The 20,663-nt window shown below is 34.3% G+C and overlaps 1 protein-coding gene across 1 annotated transcript in view; it reads right to left on the bottom strand.

Annotated features, from left to right (window-relative positions):
* LOC128640830 (vitellogenin-A2) overlaps nt 1–18,813 on the bottom strand; it is a 35,616-nt gene extending 16,803 nt beyond the window's left edge. The window contains exons 1-26 of the mRNA XM_053693253.1: nt 18,768–18,813; nt 18,643–18,663; nt 18,135–18,286; nt 17,025–17,276; nt 16,751–16,912; nt 16,516–16,664; nt 15,850–16,000; nt 15,284–15,441; nt 12,464–12,629; nt 11,519–11,644; nt 11,210–11,428; nt 10,649–10,872; nt 10,465–10,562; nt 9,584–9,708; nt 9,355–9,456; nt 8,367–8,486; nt 6,969–7,158; nt 6,156–6,249; nt 5,723–5,908; nt 4,293–4,440; nt 2,966–3,194; nt 2,702–2,877; nt 1,881–2,465; nt 1,582–1,629; nt 1,246–1,350; nt 433–645 (exon numbers count right to left, since the gene is read on the bottom strand). Coding sequence (XP_053549228.1) covers nt 433–645; nt 1,246–1,350; nt 1,582–1,629; nt 1,881–2,465; nt 2,702–2,877; nt 2,966–3,194; nt 4,293–4,440; nt 5,723–5,908; nt 6,156–6,249; nt 6,969–7,158; nt 8,367–8,486; nt 9,355–9,456; nt 9,584–9,708; nt 10,465–10,562; nt 10,649–10,872; nt 11,210–11,428; nt 11,519–11,644; nt 12,464–12,629; nt 15,284–15,441; nt 15,850–16,000; nt 16,516–16,664; nt 16,751–16,912; nt 17,025–17,276; nt 18,135–18,286; nt 18,643–18,663; nt 18,768–18,807 — 4,239 coding nt within the window. The 5' untranslated portion in view covers nt 18,808–18,813. The remainder of the gene's footprint in view (nt 1–432; nt 646–1,245; nt 1,351–1,581; nt 1,630–1,880; nt 2,466–2,701; nt 2,878–2,965; nt 3,195–4,292; nt 4,441–5,722; nt 5,909–6,155; nt 6,250–6,968; nt 7,159–8,366; nt 8,487–9,354; nt 9,457–9,583; nt 9,709–10,464; nt 10,563–10,648; nt 10,873–11,209; nt 11,429–11,518; nt 11,645–12,463; nt 12,630–15,283; nt 15,442–15,849; nt 16,001–16,515; nt 16,665–16,750; nt 16,913–17,024; nt 17,277–18,134; nt 18,287–18,642; nt 18,664–18,767) is intronic.
* Between the last annotated feature and the right edge of the window lie 1,850 nt (nt 18,814–20,663).

Genomic DNA, 20,663 nt, shown 5'->3' with positions numbered 1-20,663 from the left:
ATTCTACATCTGCATCAGTATTCAGTATCTAACAACACAAGTTACATTTTTCAAGATATATTTATCAGAGGGTGTATCAGAAATTCAGAGCAGAGCAGTAAATTCTGACTGCATTACTGTGCTCGGAGGCACATCAAAAGAGAACCTTCTGCTATATCCTCAAACCTATTTAGGGTGATAATCATAGATCTTAAAGCTGTAATGTTCATGTTAATATATATATATATATATATATATATATATATACATACATACATACATACACACATACATACATAAATGAAGCAAAGCTAATGGCACTACAATATTTCGGAGGAAGTATTCTGTTTAAAAAAAAAACCAATCTAGTGTTCTAACTTAGGGTTAAGGTTTTTGTATGTATCTTGTATTCAGCTACTTTGCTGAAGAAATTTGACATATGCACATACATACCTGGGCTTCATGAGGACTTTTAATGTATGCATCAGCACATATTTTCCACCTGCTTTCTCTACTGATGTCCACCACATAGGCTTGTAACCTGGGTTTAGAGGAGTGTTCCTCTGCAAACACAATGACTTGGTATCCTTGTTTTTTGTTGTCATTTCTTAGGGCCTGAGCAGTGATAACAACCTGAGGGGGTGCTTTGTCTCCCAGGTATCTTCCCTAAAAATACAGCCAAGTGTTAATACATTTTTAATGATAACAACACAAAATCATCTAATCTTATTAGAAAAGCCATTTTTTTGTTTTTATCTTTATTTTGTCATTTAAAATAAGTGTTTTTTCCAGCTGAAGGCATCGCCTATACTAAAAATATGAATTCTGCGGTATTCTGTTTAGAAAAGTTATGTAAACAAGATAAAGCAAGCATCGATCAAGTTCTGAGTGTAGAGTGGAACAGATATTTATTTTAATGATCCTTTTCAATTGCTACCTCTCTAAGTATTGGCCATTGTGTAAGTTAAGGAGGCCTTTGGGTATAGAGAAATATATAAAATCAGGTGGTCTGCTATTTATGCAGACGTATCCCATTTTCATGGGCATGTTCTTGTGAACAATGAATTGAGACTTCATTGAGCAAAAACAGTTATTTCATACACAAACGCAAACTTAAAGGAGCATTTCTCCCCTACATTGTAATCCTCTGCAGCTACCAATTTTATAGTACAATGTGCCTTTAAGTCTCTTCTTAACTACTTAAGCAGAAGTTAAAAGAAAATTGTCCTATGTAGAATAGAAAATGCAGAATATTTTGTGACTTACGCGATGTGATTGTCTTCCTCCACTTTGTCTGCTTGATGAGCTACTACTTGACGAGCTACTGCTTGATGAGCTGGATTGTGAGGACTGTGCCTGCCCTGATGTCCTCTGGGAAATAAATATAGGAAACATTAAATCCTGAGATTACTGTTATCACATACTTATGCTTAACTATTAATAACACATAATTATATCCTCTGGGATTAGTTGTTGTATTATCTGAGAGCCTTACTTCTACAGAAGTGAGAATTTTACAGTGTGTGAAAGATATTTAATATATAGAGAATATAATAAATAATAATATTAAATATCTTTAAGAATAATTATATATACACTTACTTGTCTGCGTACTGGGTTAAATCGTAATTTATAGAGTTCACGCTGAACCTAGATGAATAAGGAAATGTATATAGTTATTAGCAAATATTAGTTTTCTTGTAGAAAAAAAATAGTATACGTTCAAGAGTAAACTTTTTACATAAAAAATGCATCTTTATAAATTTTCCTGCTTCATTTATGTTGCTAAGTTAAATCAATCTAGTTAATGAATTAAAACTGTACTAACATTTACAATTAAGATTCCCAGATCCCAGTAAACACAGTGCGTCATATTCTAGCCCAGCTTTCTATTACAATACCTGAGGGAGGTCAGAATCTCTCAGATGTTTGTTATGACGGTTCTGCTGTTCATGACTGCGCTGAGTGTGCTGTCCATGGTTTTGATGATGCTTATTTGGGGCTTTGCTGTTTTGACCGCTGGAACTGCTGCTGCTACTGCTGCTACTCTTTTTACTGCTGCTGCTGCTGGAACTGCTGCTGCTGCCGGAACTGCTGCTTCTGCTGCTGCTGCTGCTGCTACTACTCTGCTGATGACGCCCTTTAGCTGTTTGTCTGTCTCTCTGTGACTGCTGGCGATAATTGTCTGAAGGTACAATATCTTTTTCATTCTTTTGTCCATGATGTTGCCTTTGGCGCCTAGATTGCTGAGATGAACTTGATGAAGATGAAGGAGAAGAGTTTGATGAAGAACTAGATGAACTAGAAGAACTAGGTGAATTAGATGAACTTGAAGAACTAGATGATTTAGATGAACTGGAAGAACTGGAAGAGGATGAGGATTGTGGCTTTTTGTTTCTGGCTTCAACAACGTCTGTCTCTGGGGTTTTAGCGTTTTTGCTCTTTTTGTTGCCTTTTTTATTTTGACGTAAACTTTCATTTCTGGCCTACAATGTGTCATGAAAAAAGAAAATTCTAAATATATTAAAATGAAAGACATATTATTTATACGTAATAAAAACAGTATTTTACAAAAAACACATATATGATATAAATGTTGTATATACATAAATTATAAAAATTCCAAGAACAGGAAAGCTATTATAACTAAATATTCTAACTTAATGACAAAGCAATAAACTTTTATTTAAAAAAAATAAATTTATATATCATTCCAACTTACTCTATATTCAATATCTTCTATTCCAAGAATCTTTTTGAGTCTCAGATGAACCTCGGACTCTTCAAGCTGTTCACCTTGTTTATCCTCATCAGTTACCATGGCAATGATCTTGGAAGCTGCTTTAGTTCCAGCTGTGATTTCCAGCTGAAGTTTTTCAATTGGTGCATCACTTTGAGCTGTGTAATATAAATGTAAAAAAAGGGTTACACTGTGTATCAATCATATTTACATATTAAGCAAAGGCATTTAAAAATAGACCTATACCTGGTTTTATTGTGACTCTGATTTCCTGTTCTCCAACTGCTCGATATAGTGGGGTCTGTCTGAGGAATCCGGCATTTTGATATTTGGTTTCAAGACAGACTTGGAAGCCAAATTTAGGGGCTTTAGCACAGTAGCGATAGTCATCAGTGTTCCTAGATGATGAGTATTGGTGTTCTGTTACTTCTGCAGAGTAGGCCCATTTCTTGCTCACCATTTCTGAAGACACATCCTACAACAAAAGAATTTAGCAATTATTTTTTATTTCATGCAGAGGTTTAGTGAGCTTTATCTTTAGATCAATTTCCCTTATCTCTCAAACTCAGCATTGGCTGACAAGTTATGGTTTATCTCTCTCATCCATTACCATTTGCTTTGAGGGCTATAACTATCGTTTCTTTTCAGCAGCTAAACACCACAAACACTTCTGATTTGAAAAACAAAGCATATACAAGTGCGTCAATTTTAATTTCCTTCAAGTCTAGGCGGACGAATTATCAAGCTCCGAATGAAGCTTGATGCCCCTTGTTTCCGGCGAGCCTGAAGGATCGCCGGAAACAGATGTTATGAAGCAGCGGTCTAAAGACCGCTGCTCCATAATTTGTCCGCCTGCTCTGTGGCCGTGGACAGAAATCAATCCAATCGTAAAATGCTTGTGCAATGATAAATGCAGACAGCGTATGCTGTCGGCATTTATTGATGTGCAGTGGAGATTATACGCTACATTGTATCATGTCCGCTCGCACTTTGATAAATATGCCCCATAGATTGCCTTAAGGCACCTACATGTCCAACCATCAGTTTAATAAGGTTGCCTTAAAATGACTAAACACCTATAACCTTACTCTTCTTCCTACCTTAAGTATAAAATCACTTTTCTTAAATTTGTTGCAGGTTTAATTACTTTTTTGTTGTTGTTGTAAATAAATTTGTTCCAATGTTTTTTTTTATTTGCTGAAGCAGACTTTTCTCATTTTACCATTAGAGTGTGGTACTTTTTTTATCAGCCAAAAAGCAGCTGGAGATTATACATTAGTTGGTATCAAACATGCAAGGTCCAGAATTAAAATAATTAGCTTCAACTTTACCTTTTTCATACAAAAAATGTTTTTCAGCTCTTTCATATGCATGATAAGAATATTTTTGGAGTCTAATTTTCATTTAACCTAATAAATACTGTCCACTTTCTAAATTGGAGTGCCCAGTTTATTGAAGACAATATTAACTAGTGACCTCTCAGTGTGTATTAAGTTGCACAAGTCTATTGTGAAGTATACAATATCAGATGCACCATATATATAAATACATCATCATACAGAATCCTAATTACCATCATGCTGGCCGCTTCTTCAGAATTCCTTCCGGTAGTCTCAAAGTGTTTCTTAAGAATGTGTTGTACGGCTCCTCTGGGTAAGATTGGTGTTTTCTTTGTTGCTTCCAGATCTTCCATATTTCTTGACACTACAAACACTTGAGATCTACCAAGAAAAAATAATTATTATTCAGACGTAGTTAAAGACTATATTTTCATTTTTTACTCACTTTCCTAATGTTGGAAAACAATAATGTCTCTATGATGCATACTAAGGGATTGATTTATCATTTGTCTGGCAGACATGATCCGCTGTAGCGATCATGTCCGCCAGACATCGATAAATGCCAGCAGCATATGCTGTCAGCATTTATCATTGCACAAGCAGTTCTGGTGAACTGCTTGTGCAATGCCGCCCCTGCAGATTCGCAGGGTTGTCAATTAACCCGATCGTCTGCGATTGGGCGGATTGCTGTACAACACCTCAGAGGAGGCGTACGATTATGGAGTTGCGGTCTTAAGACTGCTGCTTCTTAACTCTTGTTTCCGGCGAGCCTGAATGTTCGCTCGGAAACAGCTGTATTTGGCCGCATTCGGACTATGATAAAGCGGCCCCTTAGTGTCAAACTGTGATCTTATCTGTTAATAAAATATACACTTGGTCAGTGCTATCTCATCATGATGAAAGTAGATCAGTAGATCAGATCATCTCTCACAATAAAACAATGATCAATAGATTAAAGGGCCATTACATGTTCAATAAAAAGAATGCAAAAGCACTTACTCTGAATATCAAATGAGCAATCAATATTTTAAAACTTCCTAGCCATGTGACGGTCATCATCCAATGACAAAATTCATACACATATAGACTGTGAATTCTTGTACATGCTCAGTAGCAGCTGGTGCCTCAGAAAGTGTGAATATAAAAAGACTGAGCACATTTTAATAATGGAACTAGATTGAAAAGTTGTTTAAAATGTCATGCTCTGTAAGAATCAAGTAAGTTTAATTTTTACTTTAGCAATACTTCAACAAATCCAAAAGATCTGCTGCGAGTGCTCACCGTTCAAGACATACACATATTACACGGCTCATTTAAATAAATGCAGTCAATCAACACAACCTGTAATGGGCGTCTTTATACAGCACTAGAAAACTCAACACTATGTATATGAAAACCTTATTAAAGCTGTTGTCTTTGTGTTGAAACCACATGGATATTTGCAATTTGTTATTAATTCAAGTCTTTTAGGGAAAACAATAATTTACATCTGTAAAAATAATGAAAATTGCTCCTTTTTATGCTATAGTTAGTTATATGTAATTGTTGTACCAGGTTGCTCTGGGAAGAATCACTGTCATTAAACAAATGTAGATCTAGTTTCTGTGTGCGCCACTGTCTTGGGTCTATTACTATATTTAATCAATTGTAGAAAAAAACCTACCTTGTCAGCAGTAGTTCCTCTTCTTGTTGGCATGGAGCAGACTCAATCTTGAAATTTCTGTCCTTTGTGTCTATCTTTGCTGTAAATTTAGCTGGGGTAAATGTCCGTACTTTACCGTGAAATTCAATACCGCTCTGTATAAGGTGAGTGTTCACTCCCATCGTCGCCACAGCATGAACTGACACACTACAATTAAAATGAAATTAGGAGTGTTCACACCATTATTAGAACGTTCATTAATGTGTTATTAATTGTTAGAATATCTTTTTTTCATGTTACTTACTAAATGACAAAAAATCATATAAAATTCTTAATGCGCATATTATAAATTGATATTATTAATAGGTAGAAAAAAAAATCTACTAATTATGTGCAGATTCTTACACCAAATATTGTATTTTGCTTAGTACCAGTATCAGATATATTTTCTCACCTTGGAGCGATGTCAGCTTGAAGTTGTATGTTAGATTCCAGCAGCTGAGCTACACTTAAGTCTTTAGTTGGTGATGGTGAAACTTTCATATTAACTATAAAATACAAATAGTGTATTTAGTAACATTCTAGAGAAACAAGGCAGTGTTAATTTAAGAAAATATATATTTAAATAGAGTTGCTTAAAAGTACAATATATCCAGTAAAGAGCTGATAAGCATTATTTGTATTTAAATTTGCTTTAGAAACATCCTTTCAAATGGGCTGAGCTCTCTTTCTGAATTTCACCCGCCTGCTGGGAGGTTGATAACTGTCACTGCCTCTTTTATACATAGCTTTTCTATGGCCTGTAATGCTGAGATTTTCATTATAGATGGTAGTTTCATCTTACAAAAGCAGCATTTTTTTCAAATCCAAAATAATGGAACTCTTTAATAAACTCTAGTAGATACATTGATCATTGGGAACCCATTAAATGGCAGACACTTTTGCAAACAAATGTTACTTTAATTATACTTTCCATATATATATAAAATTATTATACTTTCCATATATATACAATATTCTTATTTTATATATCTGAAAGCAAAGTGTATATATATATATATAATATTGTATATAGTAACTTAGAAAGTAATTTGCATGATAAATTAGACCTCAAACATACAAAACTAACATAAACATCTCTATTCAAATCATATCCAGCATTTTGTATATACATGCAGTCATAATTTGTATTTTATATCTGAATATTTCTTGCATGTAACTTTACAACGGATTCTCATATAATAAGGGACATTATTACGCATCTTACCATTAGCAGCAGCATTAATCACTGCAGCTGTGTGTACACTGAATTCCATTGGGAGACCAACACAAGTGGGAATAATGTGTCGAACTTCTGCAGCCAAAAGTGGATGAGCCCATTGGCCAGCGACACCATTAAGGAGTTTATTCAACACATTTCTAATCGCGGAATGCCTGTCTGCTGGTTCATAAAGAGACTAGAGAAATACAGAAAACAGACATAAGAACAAAAAGGCCCTTTTAGATTGTCCATATTTCTATTTAAATTTTAGGCTTAGTTCATCTTCCCTATAGCCTTATGCACATACCAGTTATTCTTACAATCGCTTACTGGTTGTGACCCCACCACTCCTGTAAAATAACCCTGAGCTTTCTATATTCTGACTTCAGATCATGACCCATTATTAGTTTTCCATCTTTATGAAAAAAAAGGGTTTAATGAAACCCTTTAAGATATTTGATCTTATATTTGTCAAATCCCCTGATATATTTGGATCTATCCATTATTTTTTTTTTTCTGTTCATCTGGGGTCTTTCCTTATAAGCTTTGTTTTTTTAGACGATTGTAAAAGCCATCCTTTAAAAAGTTTGTATTTAAAGGGACAGTTTAGTCAAATTAAACTTTCATGATTCATATAGGGAATGCAATTTTAAACAACTTTTCAATTTACTTTTATCTTCAAATTTGATTTGTTCTCTTGGTATACTTTGTTGAAAGCTAAACCTAGGTAGACTCGTATGCTAATTTCTAATCCCTTGAAGGCCATCTCTTATATCAGGGCATTTTCACAGTTTTTTACAGCTAGACTGTACTAGTTAATTTGTGCCATATAGATACCATTATGCTGACTTCCGTGGAGTTACCTAGGAGTCATAACTGATTGGCTAAAATGCAAGTCTGTCAAAAGAACTGAAATAAGGGGATAGTCTGCAGAGGCTTAGACCCCTATTTATGAAAGGCCTGTCGGACATGATCCGACATTGCGGATCATGTCCGACAGATTTCGCTGAATGCAGAGAGCAATACGCTCTCCGCATTCAGCATTGCACCAGCAGTTCTTGTGAACTGCTGGTGCAACACCGCCCCCTGCAGATTCGTGGCCAATCGGCTGCCAGCAGGGGGGTGTCAATCAATCCGATCGTATTCGATCGGGTTGAATTGCGGCAATCTCTGTCCTCCTCCTCAGAGCAGGCTTACAGGTTATGGAGCAGAGGTCTTTAGACCGCTGCTTCATAACTGGTGTTTCTGGCGAGTCTGAAGGCTCGCCAGAAACATGGGGCTTCAAGCTCCATACGGAGCTTGATAGATATGCCCCTTAGATACAGGGTAATCACAGAGGTGAAAATTATATTAATATAACTGTGTTGGTTATGCACAACTGGGGATTGGATAAAAAAAAGTTACCCGCATTATTTCTTGGATGGTTTCTTTGCTGATTTGAGCGAATTGCATCTCTTGACCAAGCACCTTGAAGTTAGCTGAGATAAGGGGCTCATCAGAAGGCAGTGATTTCCAGCCAGTAAGCTATGAAATAAACCAAATAATAAGATGGTTAAAATGAATATTTTAAAGGCATTTAATCGTAAAATATTAACAGATTCTTTTGTTACAATTAAAACAAGATTCATACTGAAATATAGAAGAATGATGGCTTATATATCAAAGTGAAACACACTCGCCTTAGGAAAATTGTGTAGTGATATATAGACAGGCTTTTAAATTTATACTCATGATTATATTTCATAAAATAATTAAAGTAAAAATATGACTTTAAAACAATAAAAAAAAAAAAACACCTTGTAGTTACAAGACTTTTCTGTAGCTTTGCAATAAATTAAAGAGAGATTAAACACATTGATATTTTAATATAAACTATTTAGCTATGTGTAGTGAAACAACTTTGCAACATACTTAATTATTTATTTTGCTTAATTTTCATGTAATATAGCTTGGAAATGTGTGGATTTTCTAATTTTCAGAAACTGCTGACTTATCAAGGTTAACGATGCTACATACCCTAAGTGCCTTTAACTGATAACATCCTAATACCAGTAACAAGCCAAAATGAGCCTGTTACTGGTGTAGACAAGGTTAGCCACTGTCATTATAGCAAAAGGTGGTAAAATAAAGAAGGTCACTCATGGTGATTATGTCCCTTTAACTTTGAGGTAATGCATTTAAAACATATCCCAAATATTACAACTGAGGCTCCATATGATGTTTAATAAGCCACAAGAATAAGCTAGTTGTCTCAACTAATCAAAAGCATAATGTAACTTTTCCCCTCTGTTGATAAGACTATATATATATATACATAATGTTCTCTTATATATAATAGATGTGTGCATTGTTTTAAAGCAACAATAAGAATTAGATTTATTATAGCACTTACAGTTTTCACTACACGCATGATCTTTTTGCGCATGGGATAATCTGCAAATGGAATATTCTGTTTTCTTAAAGTTTCCTGGAGTCCTTCTGCCCGAACAGCAACCTATAAAAAAGTTAACAAGAAATTTAGTGTAAAATAAGATTATATTTAACAAAGGGGTAATAAATACGTTATACATAGACATATAATATATACATATTGTCACTTATTTGTTGAAGAAATAAAATACCTCTACAAGGTCAGTCTCAGCACCAGCCGCAATTCCTCGGAGTTTAATGAGTATAAAGGTTGGGAACATTGTTTTTGGGCTGTTTATAATGTAAACATTTACAGCAGCTCCAGTCATCACATTGTCTACAGAAAGAAAATGCAAGAAATATTACTACCAATTAACAGATTAAAGGGCCATAATAGGTAAAAAAATGACCTGCTCTGATTCATTATTGCATGTCATTTTAAGACTTTCGACCCTACACTAATGTGTCTTTAACCCCCTAAAAAGGGTTAAGCGCACAATAGAAGTACTACTGAGGACCTGCACAGCTGCTGAGGACCTGCTGGTCTAAAAAGGCCAGTGGCACAGTGCCGGATTTAGGTAATGAACCAGGGTAACCTCTATCTGCTGTTTTGTCCTCCAGAGAATTCTTTAGAGTTGCCCACTCAACAGAAATCTGGAACGCACACATTTTTAAGTTTGGCTTTTTCCTCGGGCCACAAAAACTGTGGCAGATATTCTTAATTCTGCTTTTCCTAAGGGCTGAAAATACTAGTACAGAGGACCATATATGGCCCATGGCTACTAGATGGGCTTCCTAGATAATTGATGGAAACATTTTATATATGTCATTGATTCCAGTTGTTCAAATAGTTGAATAAGGGAAAACCAACAGACCAAGACATTACAATATGACATGAACATAGGTGACTAATTCTACATGACTTACAAATGAACTACATTGTGAAGTTGTCTTATGGTCTGTTGGTGGCGCTTGAAGACAAGTCTTATCTCTATTGCCATTGATGAGTTACAAATATTTGCAATCTAACAATGTCTCATGTGTAGGTTGCACATATAATTGTTTTATGACGTACCAGGTATTTGTTACTCACATTTAAAGGTATCTATATGAAGGGCTTTGCTGTAACGGAAGCCAAGCTTGTCAAGAGCTGGATTTAGCATTTTTAAAGCAATACTGCAAGCTGCAGCCCTGTAAATATAGAGAATGTTAACATAAAGTGTGACATTTCTACTTTTGTGAAAATTATTTTGTTATTGATGCTTATTATGACTTACAATGAATGAAGCTCTGGCAGTCTGCTCTTGGTCAATGCCTTCATATGAGAGTATGTGAAACTTGTAAGCTGCAAGTTAACTTTGCTTTCCTTCATTACTGTTTGAGCTACAGTTGTTACTATGGCGACTCCTGGTTTGGTTTCGAACAGAGCAATACAAGATACCATGCGCACCTCAGAATGGACGTTACGGTCCATAAAGATCTGGAGCAGAATTTCCTGAACCTAAAAACAAAACAATATTATAAATATAACACTTTCAAAACATTTTTAAACAAAGCTATACAAATGTGACAGATGTATAGACTGTAAATTATTGTTGAGGGAAACTCTTAATATCATACAAAAATAAGCAAGGTCAAGAACCGTAATTGATGTCATGAACACTATGTAATGTTTTTTCATCTAATTTACTGGTATTCTAATTGTATTTTCACAAATTCTGGAGCTGCAATCCTTCAATACAGCAATCACCTTACTTTATATTGTATATTGTTCAAATGTTTTTACCAAAGTTCTAATACGTGTTGCTAATTGGAATATTATCAGTATACTCATATACTTTTCGTTGGTCTTGTTGGGCAATGTTTCTTAGAGCCATCACAGCATCAGTCTGAATTCTGATAGGGAGTTGGGAAGCACCGGAGGAGAATCCTGGCAGGAATTTCTGAATACGTTTGATACTTTGAGGTTGTCCCGCATTTCCCATTGCCTTTAATGCAAGAGAGATGTCTTCTTCTCTGCCCTTGCTAGCAGCCTCAGCAGCTAAATCATGAAGAGGCTATAGAAGATAGATAGGAGCATAATATCAGTAAAGTGTGAGGTCTCTGAACTTACTGAGATACATAAGTTGTACATAATTAGTACGTACTTGGAGAGCCGCTTCTGGGCAAGATGAGGTTGTGGCACAATATTTGTAGACCATGGAACCATAGGCCAGCATTGCAGTCTTGTAGAGGAAAGGCCTGTTCTGTATCTTAGAATCCATTACCAAGTCCTGTAAACCATTTAAACCAGTTAGTTATGCCTGTGTCAATCTGAGAGAAGTAAGCATTATTTACAGTCCACAGAAGTAACTGTTCATAGACAATGTTAAACCATTACTTGATCTAAAAAGGACCTTTAAAGGGCTTAACACAAATAATAGTAATCAGGAAGTCCTTATACAAAACTGAATAATCTATCTTTATCCCACAAATGAAATCAATATATTGGTAAACAAGCAAAATGTACATTATACATTCATTTACAAAAATACTTTTAGTTTTGGAAGTAAATAATAAAAAAATCAAGTTTTCTTCCTTTGAAGTTGATAATGATTTGTTACTACCAGATACATTTACAGCTATAATGTGTTCTGGCCATATGGCAGTTTGGTGGTTTACTATGTATTGTTCCTTTCTTAGGAAAACATTTATATGTCTTTCCCTTTAACAATATGTATTTTTTAATCTTCTCTTCTGGCATTAGGAGTGCACAGATTCTTGAAGCAAACCACCATTTTAAATAGTAATAAATATTAATTGTTAAAAAGTTTATAGGAAACTTTAACCCAGATAATGAAATACAGGTTAATAAATAATAATATTAGTAATAGTACAACAATATTGTTAAAAGGAAACTGACTATTGAAAAAAATTCAGCAGTTGTATTGCTCTTAATAGTAGTATATTTTATTGCTAGTCTTGCCATAACATAATACATTTTTCAGCGGATTTCTGTTTTTAGATACATATTTAATTTTTTTAAGAAGGGTTCATAATTTCAATAATGAATAGAAATCAATAAGATAATAGGAATTTATTATTGGTCTTACAGAAGCTTCTTGCAATGTACGTTGACTTGCACGTGAATGCAGCATAGCCATACTGATGCACAAGGCAGCTTCCTGTTTGTTCAGATTTTGGTTATCTATATTCTGCTTGATGAACTTCAGAGAATCAGTAGATCCAATCAGTGGGATAGCATGTATCAACCAGTGCCTATATAAATACACATGTATAATGGTTACAGATACAGTACACTATAGCATAAATATAAGGCAATTCTCCTGAGAAGCCAATTTGATGTTAATATTACCTTAAATGGACATGGGACCCAATTGTTTTTCATTTATAATTAAAATAGAGTGTACAATTTATTTAAAAAAAAAAACAGCTTTCTATTTTTGTTCTATTATCAAATTTACTGTGCGTTCTATCCAAAAGAAAAAAAATAGTTTCATGTCCCTTTAATGCATGTTTCTTATATGCAAATTTTCTGTATGGTAAAAGTTATCACTTTTTCAGTAAGAAGCCTCAAAGAGAAGTAAAAGCTGATTTTATAGATAATCACTAAATTCTGTGATAAGCATCTCTTTAGTCAAACAACATTTTCTTAATTTTTTTCTATCATGTTATGAAGGAGCAGCAGTTCTAAAATATTTTTGAGTAAAAATAAGTTAAAGGGCCATTATAGTCGTAGAGTGACATGCTTTAACCGGTGCTCAGACAAAATGCCGATGGACAGAATGCCGAAGTACATTTGTCCGTCAGACATATGTCCGAGAGACTGTGTTCCGACGTCGGCCGAGGGCAGATACGCTCTAGAGTGCTCTGTTCTAATCAGAGCCTCGGGTGCCGCAACCACCTCTGGGAACCTAGCCATGGTTCCCATCTCCCAGCGACGTGCTTTTAACGATCTATCTATCTATCTATCTATCTATCTATCTATCTATCTATCTATCTATCTCTCTGTCTGTCTGTCTGTCTGTCTGTCTGTCTGTCTGTCTATCTGTCTATCTATCTATTTGTTTATTTTTCGATCTGTATCTATCCTTATCTATCTATCCATCTCGTGGCCAGACTGTTATCAGACAGCCTGTTGGAATATTATCCGTCATAGAAATGTCAGTCGGACAAAAGTCCGCTGGATAACAGTCCGGCCGCGGCTTTAACCCATTAGCGCATATCATTTTAAGACTAATGAACCTACCGCGTAAAGGGGTTAAACACACAGTAAAAATACAGTTTGTAGTAGTCTAGGGTTGACAGTCATAAAATGACATTCTCTAATGGATAAGAGCATAAAAAATTTAATTGCAATGGCTCTTTAAAGTGATATGAAACCAAAAAAAAAAATATTTTGTGATTTAAACAGAGTTAAGAATTTTAAACAAGTTTCCAATTTACTTTATATTTTTTCATGTGCTCATGGTATTCTTGTTTGAAAAGAAACCTAGGTAGGTGTATGAAGCACTAAATGGCAGGAAGTAGTGCTGTCATCTAAAGCAGTGTTTCTCAACCGTGGTCAAGTACCCCCAACAGGCCAGGTTTTCATTATAGTTGAACCAGAACACAGGTGAAATAATCAGCTGATCAGTAACCATGGTTACTAACATGCTCTCACCCATCAGATGATTATTTCACCTGTGCTCCAATTAAGCTATAATCAAAACCTGGCCTATTGGGGGTACTTGAGGACCATGGTGGAAAAACACTCATCTAAAGCTCTTGCAAATGGATAACATTCTTGCAAAACTGCTTCCATATAGTGCTCTAAACTCATTTACGCCTCTGAGCTTAAAGGGATACTAAACTAATTTTTTTTCTTTCATGATTCAGATAGAGCATGAGATTTTAAGCAACTTTCTAATTTACTCCTATTATCAATTTTTCTTTGTTCTCATGCTATCTTGATTTGAAAAAGCAGTACTGTAAGCTTTAGAGCCAGCCCATTTTTTGTTCAGCATCTGGGTAGCACTTGCTGATTTGTGGCTAAATGTAGCAAACCAATTAGCAAGCGCTACCCAGGTGCTGAACTAAAAATGGGCTGGCTCCTAACCTTTCATTACTGCTTTTTCAAGTCAAGATAACATGAGAACAAAGAAAAATGGATAATAGGAGAAAATTAGAAAGTTACTTAAAATTGCATGCTCTATCTGAATCATGAAAGAAAAAATTTGGGGTTAGTATCCCTTTAAAATTTTAAAACAGAAGTAAATTAGAAAGTTGTTTAAAATCACTGGCTGTATATGAATTACAAAATATGTAATGTGGACTTAATTGTCAATTTAAGCAAACATATATTTAATAATATTCATAATTGCTGCTTTTATATGAAATTTAGTTTTTTTCTATACAATAAGCCTAATATCTATAATACTGCTTTTGCGTGTTGAAGAATTCTTCATACAATGAATGTTTTATAAGGATAACTATACTGAAGAAAGGGTCATATAAATATGATGAAACTGAAATACTTTTTTAAAAGGACACTGAACCCAAATTTTTTCTTTTGTGATTCAGATAGAGCATGCAATTTTAAGCAACTTTCTCATTTACTCCTATTATCAAATGTTCTTCATTCTCTTGGTATCTGTATTTGAAAAGCAAGAATGTAAGTTTAGATGCCGGCCCTTTTTTGATGAACAACCTGGGTTGTCCTTCCTGATTGGTGGATACATTTATCCACCAATAAAGAAGTGCTGTCCAGGGTACTGGACTTTATTTTTAAAAATAAAGATAGCAAGAGAATGAAGAAAAATTGATAATAGGAGTAACTTAGAAAGTTGCTTAAAATTGCATGCTCTATCTGAATCACGAAAGAAAAAAAATTGGGTTCAGTATCCCTTTAAGCATATTTACATAGTCATTACCTGTACTGAGGTCGGTCTGCATACTGCTTCCAAATAGTCTGAAGGCTTTCAGCACTTGCTGCTCTCAGAAGCTGAATCAGTTGCAGGTATTTGTCTGGAGCTTGTGATTGAACTTGTTGTTGGTTATTCTGCACCAAGTTCTGAAGTGTTTCTACAATCTAATAAAACAAAGGAAATATTAAAAGCAAAAAGTTTAATCAATGTATGTGTGTTATGTATAAAGTCTTATAGCAAATCAAATAAACACATACCATGATACTACTGATACATTACAAAACGTACATATAAATAAGCAATTAAAAATATCCCCATTTAACCTGAAGTTATATAGCTATGTTCTAGTAATAAACCTGTCCTGTAGTTTGTAGCAGAAACCACAAGACGGATTAACGACTGTCTTATTTATTTGCATAATTTTACTGTCTGTGTGCGGTTGCTGCTTTATTAAATATATTCATGAAAATGGGCTAAAATTTATATTTTTGTAACATAGAAATATTTAATACTGTTTAAAATAATGTTATTAAGTATGTGGGAAACCCTAGTTTTATTGTGATAAGCTATACCTGTGATTCTGGGTTCTTGGTCTTCAATAACTGAAATGGCATCTGATGGACTTCGGCACCAAATTGGTAGTTAAGACCACCACGATTTTCCAACTGCAGCTGTGCATCACTGCTTCGGCTAGCTTTAGTTTCCACCCATGTTAGTACTTGTCTGAAAGAGAAAATCCAATTAATTGCCATAAGAGATCACAAAGAAATGGATCCTTGCAATGCTTGTCTTTTAATATGCCATTTTCAAGAGAATGAAATGACTATATCCAGCAATAGCGTGTAATGTTTGTATCCCAGTTACTGCTCAAACATGTTTATCCTAATCTATATTACTGGTTTCATTTAGTAATCATGCTGAGGAAAGCAGCCTCAACCTCAAAAGTGTTCGGAAAATTATAGAACAATAGTTATTATTAATAAATATCATTTGATTGTATTTACTACTCTAATTTGCAAACTTTAAGACAAATATACTTGCTTAATTACCTAATGAGATGAGCTTAACTGCATCTTCAATACAAATTTACAGACGTCTGTTTTCTGTTTAGTGCCAACTAACCAAAAAATGATGGAGGCCAAGATGCTGCCTGCTGACTGTAGTCTGAGTTGTCCTGCTCTAGTGTATACATTATTTATTATTTGGCTATACATAAAAGTTCTTTGATAAGACTATACCTTGCTTTCATTACCGCAGCTCCATAAAGTTCATAAAATGGAGAGAACTGATAGACTTGCTGGGCTGTAGCTTCTACAATGAGGGCACCCTGTTCCTTCTCCTTTAGTTTGTATGTGTAGGTAGCTGATCCTCGTAAGTGCTTTGATTTCTGTATAGAGAAATAGAATATAATGAATTCAGAGGATATTGAAATTATACATAGCCATTATTAATAATGATAGTTTTCACAGTTACCTGTTGGCATGCTTTGCAGGTTTCCAAGTAGACCATTCCGATGTTCTTTACTACTTTGTCTTCACAGTTGTTGAGATCTGTGGATTTAGTTACAATATATCTCTCTTGCCTTCTATCTTCCTGGATCACATATTTTGTGTGACACACTCCGGTAACACCATTCTGAGAAACAGATTAGAAAATATTCATAGAAATGAATGTATTACATCTGTTTGAAAAATAAATAATTATATTTTGGTTTTATATCTAGGATTTAGCTAAATATAACACAAACCTCTTGCAGGTCATACACATCTTGAGATTTCTTGATTGTAACTTGAAGCATGTTTAGGATTCCCCTGTGAATATTGACCACAGTATCTGAAACATCAGCATGAGCAAAGATCTCTCCCACACGGCCATTAGAGTATTGAAACCTCACAGGTTTTGTTAGTTGTTCAGCCAGAACCTGGGTCAGCTTAGAGGATCGAGTGAATGGATCTTTTGGCCATATTCCGTTGTACTCCTTTATTTCTGGAGATTGGATCTAAGAAAAGAATGTGGAAATAGAAACATTACACAATAGTTTAATGTATAAATTTGTTCTCATTAGCAGTTCTAGTGGGTGGTTGGGAGAGCTATGTAATGCCACACTGTTGGGACACCACTAAATTTCAAAGGTATCACTAACCTTAATTTTGCAAGATAATCTAGTTTTGTGCATTTTATTTTCTCTCTCCCGGGCACATAGAGAGGAAAATTGGAGAAATGTTGATTTATATAGGAAAAAAAGTATAATACCTTTCACCCTTGATAGGATATTTTACAGCAAATGTTGCTAGCACCCATAATCTTTAAGGTTTATAACCACTCCTTTTTGAGCTATTGCTGATGTACATTATAGGTCATGTGGCTGAACTAGAGCTGTTGGGGGCTAATATAAGATTATTATTATTAATACAAATTTCTTTCTGTCTGTTTTTAATGATATTTGATAATATTAAATATAAAAGCATATCACATTGGACAAACTAAATTATGTCTCCTAGATTCATTAAGACTAGAACTCCCATTCTAATATTAATAGTTTAGTATTATTCATTGGAATCCATTAATTAAAAAATTAAATTATAAGTGAGTTTTAGTCGAAGACTGAATAGTGAAAGCTTAGTAAGCAAAGACACTCCATAGACAGAAATTAGCTTTTTATCTGTAGTCTTTGTTATTTACATTTTTTTTATTAAAAAATATCTTTTAAAATAATAGTTATTGTAAATACAAAATATATTTTTTGTGACCTGTCACAGCAATTTCTGAAGAAAATTAATTTTATACAGAAAATATTTAATTATGTTAATAAAATTAGCTGTAGACCAATCTGAAATATACATTTAGCTTTTATTACCTTGAGAATGTAGGACCTCTGTGCATAGCCTCTGATTTCAGCTTTACAGTTCAGTTTAATACCAGCCTTAGCCAAACCATTCTCTGGGAATCCAGTCAGAATAATTCCTTCATAATTGTACACATACGTCTTGCTCTCACTAAAGTATGGTTCTGTAATTCATTGTAAGGTATGAATTAGTTACAATATTCTGCTACCACTGTAAATTATCTTTCAAATTATTTTGTAGTCAACAAAAGAAGATGGCTTCTCATACATATATGTGGTGTGTGTATTTTTATTATACAAAATATACGTATTATAAAATATCCCATAAACTATTTATTTTCATTATATATTGAAATGCAGTATTTTGTTTATGCATACAAACATAGGTATTGAATAAATAATTGTATCAAATATATTTGTTAATACTAGAATAATTAAGATAATCTAAATTTACATTTGTCTTATATTTTTATATATATTTTCTATTAAATTAATTATATTTAAAATAAAATATGCTTACCAATTTTAGACTTCTCGCTCACTGTAAGGAAAAAAAGAAATATATTTATTAGAAAAACAATTAACAAATATATATATATTTATATGTCAAGTTTTTTTTAAATTTTCAGGCTGGCGGTCACATACCCGCTAAGGTGAGCAGAACAGCTAGGATGATTCCCCTCATTTTGATGGTGAATGTAGACCCAAGATCAAAATGCTCTATTTATACTAGAGAAATCAGGAGCATGTGATGCCAAGAAAAGGGGAAGTTTGGTTAATAATCAATTATTACCCAATGATTTTTTTTAAATGATCGATTTACAATAAGTTTAAAAATTTTAATTAATTATTAAACAAAAGTAATTTAACATTATACAATTTGTCTTAATGATAGTAAATATATTAAAACATTAATTAATATATATTTTTTATACTGGAAATCAACAACAGGATTAACAATTGTTGGCCAACTATTAGGTCATGGTAACTTTGTTCAGGTCAGGATGACTGGATACCTCAGAATTGTACCTTTTTACCAGTCCTTCCAAAAGATTGAGTAAAGAAATAACAGATCAAAAAGTCAGCAGTTTTTATCATGTTATAATGTTTATTCCAATTGTTTAATCCAGTTTATTTTGTGGCCATTTATGCTCATTTTCTAATTATTTCTTAATGGAAAGCTCTATTTTTTATTAGCATTCATTACAATTTTAAATGGCTACTGTGTATTATTGGAATGTCTCTGATGCTGTAGAGATAAGGAACCATACAGCAGAGATTTAAACTATCGTATTGTATATACATTATTAACTTTAAAGTATTAAATATTAATTCAAGCATAAACACAGCTAGAAATTAGCTCTTTGCATGTGTAGCTTTTTAGAAGTCGAAAGTAAAAACTTTGTGTTCTTGCAAAACCCGACGTATGCAAAAAACTAGACTTCAGATATTGCGATATGGCATTCGCCCTATAGACTTCAATAGAGCTGCGAATGAAAGAAGAAAACGAACACCTATACTCGCGTGCTAACCCCCATCAAAATAGACCCCCTACTCTATTAACCCCATAAAATGCCGTGGCCTCATTGCAAAACCCCTGGTACACTTCTGAACCCTACACTGCCACAAACGCCCATTGAAATTAACTCGCTTCCCTACTGTCAGGGTGCCAGGAATCAGACTGAGATGAGAAGTGCAAAAATAATCACACTTTTATTCATAGCAAAAAATGATAAAAAGTCCACAATCAGCAGGGTTTGCAGGGCTAGTGCAAATAGATCCAAGCGGTGATCCTGTTCATCCATCCTGGAAATGATGGCAGGTAAAGGTGGATTATTAGCACCATCAGGATTCATGGCCTTTGCGTAATGTCAGGGTGCCAGGAATCAGACTGAGACGAGAAGTGCAAAAATAATCACACCTTTATTCATAGCAAAAAATAATAAAAAGTCCACAAGTCAAATAACAAGCCAGGAGTCAAAACCAGAGCTGGTAGTCAGACGAGCCGAGTCAGGAGCCAAAGCGAATAGTCAGATGAGCCGGAATCAGGAACAAGGAAAACAGCAGAGTCAGGAACAAGCCAGGGAACAGGAACCAGGAAGGACATCAGGCAGCCAGGTAAAAAACGTGGAAAATTAAAAGCCACATCAATTGTCAAAGCGAGAATGTCATTTACTGTCTATCATGATCATGTGACATATTTTACACAGGTATGACTACCCGCAAGTTGAACATTAGAATGACAGAACATCTTAGTAACATCCGCAATGCACAGAAAGACTTAGAAAAGGGCAAACAAATAACTAGTGTGGCAAAACATTTTCTACAGTCTCACTCAGGCAAAACTGCCTCTTTCAAATGTTGGGGTCTGGAACAAATCAAACCTGGAATCAGAGGGGGTAACTGCGAAAAAATCCTGCTACAAAAAGAAACGAGTTGGATTTTCAGACTCAATACAATTATACCCAATGGGATGAATGAGGCTAACAACTTTTGGGTATTTCTTTAAAAACTATATTTACTGAATTTTGATAATATGAA

The sequence above is a fragment of the Bombina bombina genome, chromosome 10, assembly GCF_027579735.1.
Source record: "Bombina bombina isolate aBomBom1 chromosome 10, aBomBom1.pri, whole genome shotgun sequence".
NCBI lineage: Eukaryota > Metazoa > Chordata > Amphibia > Anura > Bombinatoridae > Bombina > Bombina bombina.
This window is presented reverse-complemented; position numbering and strand designations above follow the sequence as displayed.